The sequence below is a fragment of the Gorilla gorilla genome, chromosome 12, assembly GCF_029281585.2.
Source record: "Gorilla gorilla gorilla isolate KB3781 chromosome 12, NHGRI_mGorGor1-v2.1_pri, whole genome shotgun sequence".
Lineage (NCBI taxonomy): Eukaryota > Metazoa > Chordata > Mammalia > Primates > Hominidae > Gorilla > Gorilla gorilla.
The window spans coordinates 66,552,842-66,563,903 of record NC_073236.2 but is presented as its reverse complement, the minus strand read 5'-3'; the positions used below and the strand labels follow the sequence as shown (position 1 = coordinate 66,563,903).

The 11,062-nt window shown below is 49.5% G+C and overlaps 1 protein-coding gene across 1 annotated transcript; it reads left to right on the top strand.

Annotated features, from left to right (window-relative positions):
• The first annotated feature begins 1,438 nt into the window (after positions 1-1,438).
• Positions 1,439-11,025, top strand: NOTO (notochord homeobox). Its single transcript, XM_004029420.5, has 3 exons — positions 1,439-1,913; positions 6,906-7,120; positions 9,263-11,025. Exons 1-3 carry the CDS (start codon positions 1,532-1,534, stop codon positions 9,419-9,421), a joined length of 756 nt encoding a protein of 251 aa, XP_004029469.3. The 5' UTR covers positions 1,439-1,531; the 3' UTR covers positions 9,422-11,025.
• Positions 11,026-11,062: the final 37 nt, after the last annotated feature.

The window sequence follows — 11,062 nt, the reverse complement described above, 5'->3', positions numbered from 1 at the left end:
GTGAGCCGAGTGCCATTGCACTCCAGCCTGGGCAACAAGAGTGAAACTCCATCTCTAAATAAATAAATAAATAAATAAAAATAAAGTCTGTTATTCGTTTGGCTTTATTTTTGGTATACTTAACAAAAATTAGCTGGGTGTGGTGGCACATGCCTGTAATCCCAGCTACTGAAGCAGGAAAATCGCTGGAACCTGGGAGGCAAAGGTTGCAGTGAGCCAAGATTGTGCCACTGCACTCTAGCCTGGGCAACTCCATCTCAGAAAAAAAAAAAAAAAAAAGGACTACTAAAAGAATGAAAAGGCAGGCCACAGAGTGACAGAGGTTATCTGCTTCCATATATATTACAACGAAGGACTTGATTCCAAATTATCTATACATAAAACTCTTACAATAAGAAAAAGATGGTGACCCAATACAAAAATAAGCAAACCAGTTGAACAGGCACTTCACACAAAAGAGGATATCCAAGTGGCTGATAAGCATGTAAAAAGATGCTCACAATGAACGGTCTTCAGGGAAATAAATGCAAATTAAAACCACATACCTAGGGGATTTGAAACAAGGTAGTTCTGTTAACCTCTCTTGCTGTATTTACTAATATTTAAATTGGAGATATTAATGCTTATGCTCAGGAATTTACAGTCTGAAGAAGGAATAAATGACACAACAGAAAACTGATAATTATGTATGGAAACACAGAATTATATACTAAAAGTCCAAGGTTAGAGACATAGTGGCCATATCTTTTACCCCTAAATCAAATCAAATCAAATCAAATCAAATCAAATCAAATCCTGAGCTCAAGCGATCCTCCCGCCTCGGCCTCCCACACAAGTACTGGGATGCCAGGCATGAGCCACTGCACCTGGCCAAAAAAAAAATTAAAGAAATAACGAAATTGGTAATCACAGGGCATCTCAAGGCAGGGAAACTAAAGGGCTGAGGCCAGATGGAAAATGTACTTATCACTGTGCTTATAAATAAAATATTTACATTTAAAAACAAACAAACAAAAAGTCCGCGCGGTCCTAGGTGAATCTGGCCGAGGCTTCTGCGTCGAGGACGGCGCGGGTCAGCTGAGGCCAAGACCGCAGGCACTGCCCTACCGCTCTCCAGATCACAGCTCCGCCTCTGCAAGGCCCCGGGGAAACGGGCATCCCTTCTTCAGTGAGCAAAGGAGAAAGACGGAGCCCGGTGGCTGGGTGTTTCGCCCAGGATCACCAGCGAGCTCAGAGTCCTCCCCACGACCGCCCCAGGGTGGGCATTTTTAAAAGCGGAGGAAGGGAGGGAACACACTCTTTGGTGCTGTGCCCACCTTGCCTCGCACAGGGCGGGCGCTCACAGGCTTTGGGGGCCCCGCCCGGACCGCAGTGGGGAGAGGCCATCCCATGCCCCGCCCCGCCAAATTTAAGAGCCTTCGCCGAGCGCCAGGAGGTTCCCAGACAACCGGTCTTGCTCACTGCCTTTTGCAGAATCTTCTCACTCCTCCCGAGCTCCCTTCCTTGCGTCCGTCCGGGCAACGGCCGCGTCATGCCTAGCCCCAGGCCGCCAGGCAGCCCGCCGCCCGCTCCCTCGGGCTCTCGGGTCCGACCTCCGCGCTCTGGCCGCTCTCCGGCGCCCAGGTCCCCTACTGGCCCGAACACGCCCCGCGCTCCCGGACGCTTCGAGTCCCCTTTCTCGGTCGAGGCCATCCTGGCGAGGCCCGACCCCTGCGCGCCGGCGGCCTCCCAGCCGTCGGGCTCCGCCTGCGTCCACCCGGCCTTCTGGACCGCTGCTTCCCTGTGCGCCACCGGGGATCTGCCCTGGGCGTGCCCGACATCGTGGCTGCCCGCCTACCTGAGCGTAGGTTTTTACCCTGTGCCAGGGCCGCGCGTGGCTCCCGTCTGCGGCCTGCTGGGCTTCGGCGTCACAGGTACTGCGCTCCCGACGCCCGCACGCGGGGGACTGGGCGGGGGCTGGAGAGCCTAGGCCGCCACCGCCGGCGCCCCAGTGCAGGAGAGGGCACTGAGTGTGAGAATCACACACGGCTGGAGTGGGAAGGGGCTCTGCCACCGTTTACCTTGCAGTTGAAGCCGAGGACCGCGACAGCCTTGCTGAAAAAGACCCCGGCGCGAGGCTTCCCCCGCACGCTGCTGAGGTGGGAGAGGGTGGGTGTGAGGGCGGCGCAGCGCCTGAATGCGGTGGGCAGGAGGCCAGCGCTGGGGCTGCAAGGGGACCCAGCCCTGTTCCCGGTCTCCGCGTCCCTTGACTCCCTCGCACACCCCGGGGTAGCGCTTGGTGACAGAGACGCTTCCCAAAGCGGCTCTCGACCCGAACCAATGGCCCTGTTTTTTTTTACGAGGTGGGGGGAAGTGGACGCTCCGGGCGGTGCTGTTGAGCGAGGAGCTGTTAGGAGCTGGTCAAGGCTCACACCCCACTACCGCCTCCACTGCTCACGTCTGGGAACTTGAGCTCCACACTTCGCTCTGAGCCTGCATGCATGCAATGCTCTTAAGTAGTGCTTAAGGGCCAGGCACTTAAATCTCATGAGAAAGTAACTGTAAGGTTGGGCGCAGTGGCTCACGCCTGTAATTTCAGCACTTTGGGAGACCAAGGCGGGTGGATCACCTGAAGTCAGGAGTTCAAGGCCAGCCTGGCCAACATGGTGAAACCACATCTTTACTAAAAATACAAAAAATTAGGAGGGCGTGGTGGCGCGCGCTTGTAATCCCAGCTACTCAGGAGGCTAAAGCAGGAGAATCACTTGAACCCGGGAGGTAGAGGTTGCATTAAGCCGAGATTGCGCCACTGCACTCTAGCCTGGGCAACAGAGTGAGACTCCGTCTCAAACAAACAAACCAACAAAAAAAAGTAACTATAGAGGGAACTTTGCCCTCTAGCATTAAACATCCACCTACACGTGCTTTTGCCATTTTTGGTTGCCAGGTTCATGTTTCCCCATGTCCCCACGAAGAAAACAGGAGCAAAGTTAGTCCAAGCCTTATCAACCCATACAAGGATAGTTGTAACACAATCTTGCCGGGTTCCTACTTCGTAGCACCCACCCCAATCCTGTGTTTCCTCACCCCATTTCAGCAGTGCATTAATCCTTGGACTCGCAGCCCCATCTAAATTCAATACCACTGGATCTGGGAGCTGTGCCCATCACTCCCAGTCACCTTTCTCTGAGCTCTTCACACACCTGAGGTCTGAATTACTGTTTACTACTTCATGTTACAGTTGCCTCATTTTCAAGTTAGTTGTTTTGTTTTGTTTTGTTTTGAGACGGAGTCTCGCTCTGTCTCCCAGGCTGGAGTGCAGTGGCGCTATCTCTGCTCACTACAACCTCCTCCTTCCGGTCTCAAGTGATTCTCCTGCCTTAGCCTCTGGAGTGGCTGGAATTACAAGCCCCAGCACCATGCCCGGCTAATTTTTTTTTTTTTTTTTTTTTGAGGCTGAGTCTTGCTTCTTGCGCTGTCGCTTAGGCTGGAGTGCAGTGGTGCAATCTCGGCTCACTGCAAGCTCCGCCTCCCGGGTTCACGCCATTCTCCTGCCTCAGCCTCCTGAGTAGCTGGGACTGCAGGCACATGCCATCACACCTGGCTAATTTTTTGTATTTTTAGTAGAGACGGGGTTTCACCATGTTAGCCAGGATGGTCTTGATCTTCTGACCTCGTGACGTATTTCTTTTTCTGTGAACTACTGTTCTTGTATTTTGCCCATATGTATAGTTGGTTATTTAAAACAATCTATTTGTAGATGCTCTTTTCTATTGAGGAAATTAGCCCTGGCTGGGTGCAGTGGCTCACCCCTGTAACCCCAGAACTTTGGGAGGCCAAGGCGGGTGGACCGCTTCAGCTCAGGAGTTGAGACCAGCCTGGGCAACATGGCAAAACCCCGTCTCTACTAAAAACACAAAAATTAGCTGGGCATGGTGGTGCGCACCTTGGCGGGGGCTGAAGTGGGAGGATTGCTTGTGCCTGGGAGGCAGAGGTTGCAGTGAGCCGAGGTCAAGCCACTGAACTCCAGCCTGGGCAACAGAACAAGACACTGTCTCAAAAAATTAAAAAAGAAATTAGCCCTTTAACTGCAATGAACTACAAATGTTTTTCTGTTTATTGACCTTTGACTTTGATTATGGTGGTATTCTTTTGTTACATAGAAAAAATTTTAATTTTTATATGTTTGATGTATTTTTACAAATCCTTTTTTTTTTCTTTTTTGAGACAGGTTCTCTGTCACTCATGCTGGAGTGCAGTGGTGCGATCACGGCTCACTGCAGCCTCAATGTTCCAGGCTTAAGCACTCCTTAGCTTCCTGAGTAGCAGGGACCACAGGCATGCGCTACCATACTCAACTAATTTAAAACATTTTTTTTTGTAGAGATGGAATCTCACAATGCCTGTCTCAGCCTCCCGAGTAGCAGGGACCACAGGCATGCGCTACCATACTTGACTAATTTAAAACATTTATTTTGTAGAGATGGAATCTCACAATGTTACCCAGGCTGATCTTGAACTCCTGGGCTCAAGTGATCCTCCTGCCTCAGCCTCCCAAACTGCTGGGACTGCAGGCATGAGCCACTGTGGCCCCACATCTTATATGATACTTGGAAAGAACTTCCTCACTGTGAAGTCATAAAATAACTTCCCCATTTTTTTCTAAATTTTTGTGGGTTTACCTTTTTACATTTAAATATTTCCTCCATTTCGATTTTTTTTTTAGTGCAAGATATTGGGTATGGACCCAACTTAATTTTTCCCAGATCTGGAAATAATCCCGCTTCCCCATTGGATTATCACTTCTGTTTTAATTTTTATAATAACCATTGACTTTCTTCTTGCTCTGTGCCTGGCACAGTGCTAAGCACCCTGTAAGCATCATATGTTTTTGTTTTTGTTGTTGTGGTAGTTGTTGTTGTTGAGACAGGGTCTTACTCTATTGGCAAGGAGTGATCTCGGCTTGGCTCACTACAACCTCTGCCTCCCGAGCTCAAGTGATCCTCCTGCTTCAGCCTCCCAAGCAGCTGGGTCTACAGTTGTGCACCACCACACCTGACTAATTTTTGTATTTTTTGTAGAGATAGGGTTTTACCATGTTGCCCAGGGTGGTCTCGAACTCCTGGGCTCAAGCGATGGGCCCATCTCAGTCTCTCAAAGTGCTGGGATTATAGGCATAAGCCACTGCGCCTAGACAGCACCATGTTAAAATCCTGACATCTCTGGAAGTAGGGATTATTATCACCATTTTACATGTGAGGAAATCAAGGCTCACAGAAGTACATTGTCTTGCCCAAGGTCCTCTGGCTGGTAATTGGTGGCAGAGCTAGGATTCCAACTAGAGCTTTTTTTTTTTTTTTTTAAGACAGAGTCTCAGTCTATCGCCCAGGCTGGAATACAGTGGCACAACCTTGGCTCACTGCAACTTCCGCCTTCCAGGTTCAAGCGATTCTCCTGTCTCAGCCTCCTGAGTAGCTGGGATTACAGGTGCCCACCACCACATCTGGCTAATTTTTGTATTTTTAGTAGAGACGGGGTTTCGCCAAGTTGGCCAGGCTGGTCTTAAACTCCTGACCTCAGGCTATCCGCCTGCCTCAGCCTCCCAAAGTGCTGGGATTACAGGTATAAGCCACCATGCCCGGCCTCAACTAGAGCTCTTAAGGAACACACAGTACAGCCTACTTTCTTCTCCAAAGGTCAATTTCTGATTCTGAAACAAGGCTGACTAGATACACCAGGCTGTATGTCTGATGGGCTTTTCCTGATCTTTTGGTCTACCTTGGCAGGCACAGTGTAAGCCTAGTGGGCCCAGTGGTTGGAGTCCTAGGCAGCCGGGACCCCAGACACACTCCCTTTGTTGGGGCAGTCTGTCTGCCAGCCCTGAGGACTCCCCAAGGCTAGTGGGGGCTGAGTGGCCTTAGCATTATGCTTGCCATTCTTCTGCCTAGAATACTATACTCCCAGATAGCCCAATGGCTCACTCCCTCATCCCCATCAAGATTTGACTTAGGAACTGCTCTTGGTTGATGCATCTCCACTGGCCCACAGCTTGGTCTCATTTATTCCCGTGGCTTAAAATACCATCTATATAAGCTGATGACTCCCAATTTTTTTTTTTTTTAATTGAGACAGAGTCTTGCACTGTCACCCAGGCTGGAGTAGAGTGGGCTCTATCTTGGCTCACTGCAACCTCTGCTTCCCGGACACAAGCAGTTCTCCTGCCTCAGCCTCCTGAGTAGCTGGGATTACAGGCATGTGCCACCATGCCTGGCTAATTTTTGTATTTTTAGTAGAGATGGGGTTTCACCATGTTGGCCAGGCTGGTCTTGAACTCCTGATCTCAAGCGATCCGCCCCCTTCAGCCTCCCAAAGTGCTGGAATTACAGGCATGAGCCACCGTGCTCAGTGATGACTCCCAAATTTGTATCCTCAGCTCAACCCTCTCTTCTGACTTCTATCTCTTCTGACCTCATTTCTAAGATGTAAGCTCCATAACGACAGAGATTTTCTGTTTTGTCCTGAAACCATGCATGACACACAGTAGACATTCAAAAAGTATAATATTTGTTCAGTGAATTAAAAGGGTGAACCCCTGGGGGTCTCTTCTCTGCCCATTCCATGGCGTTGCCAGAAGCAGTCAAGGAAAGGAGAGGAAGGCAAAGAGAAGGGAGGTTTGGCAACTCCTATTAGGGGCCAGAAGTGAAGCCACTTGGCTAGAGAGTAGTGGTGGCAGACAGTCTCATTGCCTTGTCCCTTCTTTCCCATTTGTTTGTTTCCTGTTATTTCTGCACAGTCTCTTTCTACTGTCTTCTTGCACTGTTACCTGGCCAAGGGGAAGGCAAGGTAGCGGAGCTGTGTGTGCAGGGGGCTTCTGGCTAACCTCCCCTGCTGCTGGATAACCTCCCCTGCTGCTGGTTGCTCTTTAGGGTTGGAGCTGGCTCACTGCTCAGGACTCTGGGCCTTCCCAGACTGGGCCCCAACGGAGGACCTACAGGACACTGAGAGACAGCAAAAGAGAGTCCGAACTATTTTTAACTTGGAGCAGCTGGAAGAGTTGGAGAAAGTGTTTGCAAAACAGCACAATCTGGTGGGGAAGAAGAGAGCCCAGCTGGCAGCTCGGCTCAAACTTACAGAGAACCAGGTGGGAATAGGGACTCCTATTGGGCCTGGGCTGCACCTGGGGACAAACACTACCTCAGCAAGGCCCTAAAAGGAGGGTGGGAGGAAGATATGGGCCCTCTTCCCTGTGCCAGGCTGTTGAGGGGACAGGCCCTGACTTTTTGCACACTCTATATAATGAAAATAAAAGTCCCATTTGAAGTCACATAATGTGAACAACTTGGAATGTTAACTTAGATTATTAGTCTAAAAATTGATAATAAAGGATTTCCATGCTAAATAAGGACCTGCCAGTAAAATTAAGTAGATGTGGCCAGGTGCGGTGGCTCACGCCTCTAATCCCAGCACTTTGGGAGGCTGAGGTGGGCAGATCACAAGGTCAGGAGTTCAAGACCAGCCCAGCCAACATAGTGAAACCCTGTCTCTACTAAAAATACAAAAAAATCAGCTGGGTGCCTATAATCCAAGGTACTTAGGAGGCCGATGCAGGAGAATCACTTGAGCCTGGGAGGCAGAGGTTGCAGTGAGCGGAGACCACGCCACTGCACTCCAGCTTGGGCAACATTTGGAGAGCCCGTCTCAAAAAAAAAAAAAAGAAAAAAATTAAGTAGATATTAAAGAGTCAATATAATCAATATTTCTTTGACCTCTATATTCCTCTCTAGCTATTACATAATTTCTCTGCTCCTTTTACAGGCAAACTTCTCAACAACTTGCCATGTTCACTTTGTCCGTGTCCTCGCCTCCCACTCACTGCTTCACACATTCCAACATGACTTTTCCCTACCATTCCATCAAAACTTCTCAGCAAGGTCTCTAATAACCTCCATGTTGCCAGAGCCAACAATATGACACTTTCCTTTCTTCAGCTCAGTCCACCACTCAGCAGCTCTTAGTACTGGACAGTCAGCCACCCCATCCCTTATTGAAACATGTTCCTCATAGCCTCCAGACACCATGCTGTCTGGTTTTCCTCCCAGCTCTGTCTCCTTGGCAGGCTACTCTTCCCTTGGGGACCTCGAAATCTCTTCCCAGCTGGTCTCATCTATTCCCGTGGCTTAAAATACCATCTATAAGCCAATGACTCCCAAATTTGTATCCTCAGCACAACCATCTCATCTGACTTATATCTCTAACTACCTTCTTGGTGATTCCACTTAGATGTCTCATGGGCACGTATCTCAAACCCAAGTCTAAACCTCAATTCCTGACTTTTTTCCTGCCCAAATCTGTTCCTTTCCCATACATGACCCCACCGTCCACCTGGTTACTCAAAAACCCAATCATCCTAGATTCCTCCTTCTCCTCCGCTTCCAACCATCATTGAGCCTTGTCATCTCTACCTCCAAAATACAGCTGGAGTGGCTTCACTTCTCTCCGTCACCCCTAATGTACGCCCCAGCTCTTCCGGGGCCGCTGTAGTAGCCTCCCTCCTGTCTTCCTGCTTCTGCTGCCATCCATGCTTCACACAGCAGCTAGGTGCACAGTGCACTTCAGATGTAAATAGGATTATGTGGGCCCACGTAAAAGCCTCATGGGTGACATTCCTTATCTATGGCCTTCCAGGTCCTGGGTGATCTGGCACCCGCTGACCTCTCCCATTTCCCTCCCTTGACTTTCTCCTCTCACTCTCATCCGTGCTCTCCTCCTTCCTGGTCCTCAAACACTCCAAGCTTGGTTCCATTTCAGAGCCTTCCTACAGGTTGTTCCCTGCCCTGCAGACCTGCTCTTCTCTGTCCCCATCAGGTGGGCCTCTCTGTCTTTGAGCCTCAGCTTTAATGCTGGCTCCTCAGGGAGGCCTCCTCTGCCCAAATCCCTGTTTGTACCCCCTTTTGTGTTTACATAGCTCTTTGTTTGTTTACATGTTTCTTGCCAGTGTTTCTTCACTAGCTCGTGAGCTCCATGAGGGCAGGCAGCTTGCCTCTGTTGCTCACCACTGTATCAGCATCACCTAGGATGGTGCTTAGCACATACTGGAAACTCAGTAAATACTCGGATGAATGAATGGTGTCCGGAATTATAGAAAGGGGTGTTTTGGAGGAGGTACCTCCCTGAGAAGGAAGAGCAAATATTGGCCAGGCAGAGAGGGGTGTTCACTCCAGGAATTAGGAAGCAGTGGGACCTGATGGTCACATTCTGATCTCTGCCCACTCTCCAATTATAGGTGAGAGTCTGGTTCCAGAACCGCAGGGTCAAGTATCAGAAGCAGCAAAAGCTGAGGGCAGTGGTTACATCTGCCGAGGCTGCCTCCCTGGATGAGCCTTCCAGCAGCTCCAACGCCAGTATCCAGAGTGATGATGCCGATTCAGGAGTGGACGGCTGAGGACTGGGACAGAGGCCCTAGCCAGGCTGCCTGGACTAGTTCCTCCTGGGGGTACCCACTGGAGCTCCCTGCCTCACACCTCAACGAAAAACCTCCTCAAGCAGAAGAATCTGAGCTGTCAAGCAGGGACCCCCTTTTCTATACTGATTCCTGGAAACTGGAATAACGTAATGATTGGAGGCACAGACTCTGGCCTTCAGCTATGTCCTTGGCCAACCTATGGAACTTCCGAGCCTTTTTTCTTTATCTGTATAATGGGTGCATTCATAACTTAGATCACCCAGGGGTGAGAAGATGTCTGTAAAGCAATAATGTGCCATGCACAGTGCAAAGTGTGTGGTTACTGTTAAGGCTTGTAGGCCCCTGAGTAGAGAAGACCAACTGGAAAAAAAAAAAACACTTTTTTTCTTCTGCTGTCACCCCACAACAATCAACACAGAACACTTCTGTGACCAAATGTATAGGGGTGTACCCCACATTCCAACCTCCAGTTCAGCAAATTCTGACATGATCTACCTGCAGGTAGTGTCTGACCCCACAGATTGAGGGCTCATTCCGCATGGCAGCCCCTCCTTTCTTTCTTTCTTTTTTTTTTTTTTTTTTGAGACAGAGTGCAGTGGCGCGATCTTGGCTCACCGCCACCTCCACCTCCCAGGTTCAAGCGATTCTCCTGCCTCAGCCTCCCGAGCAGCTGGGACTATAGGCGCACGCCACCATGCCTGGCTAATTTTTATATTTTTAGTAGAGACGGGGTTTCATCATATGGTCAGGCTGGTCTTGAACTGCTGACCTTGTGATCCACCCACCTCGGCCTCCCAAAGTGCTGGGATTACATGTGTGAGCCACCACCCGTCCCAACCCTGCCCTTTTTGTTTTTTATGGAGTCTTAAGGTCTATCAGTCATCAGTCAACTCATTAGCATATGAAAAGACATCACTTCAGAGATTCTAGGGATTTTAGGAGTTCTATGCCAGGAAATCAAGATGAAGACCAAATATATATTTCATAATATCACAGCTCCCCTCACCTGGGGGAGTAATACCTGTATCAGCAATTAATATTTTCCTGGCCTGGTTGTGGAGAAGGAACCTCTTTGAATAAGCATCTGGGCATAGAAGACTCTTCACCATCAGAAGGAGTTGAGAGCAAAGAAGAGAAGGTAGACTGTTTAGCCCACTTCACAAAGTTTCCCAACGTTTTCTTGTTTTGTCTGAACTGTTACCATTCTCAGAAGCAGCTCAGGCCCAGCAGCAAAGACAAGGTCTCGCTCTGTCACCCAGACTGGAGTGCAGTGGTGCAATCATAGCTCACGGCAGCCTCAACCTCCTGGGCTCTAGTGATCTTTCCACCTTAGCCTCCTGAGCAGCTGGGACTACAGGCGCGTGACACCATGCCTGGCTAATTTTTAACATTTTTTGTAGAGACAACGTCCATTTGTTGCCCAGGCTGGTCTTGAACTCCAGGCTTCAAGTGGTTCTCCTGCCTTGGCCTCGCAAAGCCCCATCTTTTTATAGAATAATTTGTGTATGCCAAGGCTGGCATTTTGTCGTAAACTCTGCTGTGTTTTCACAGGACAGTTATAATTTCCCCCTTTCATGACTCTGACTCCTGGTTCCTTTTTCTTCTCAAGAATGTGCTCGA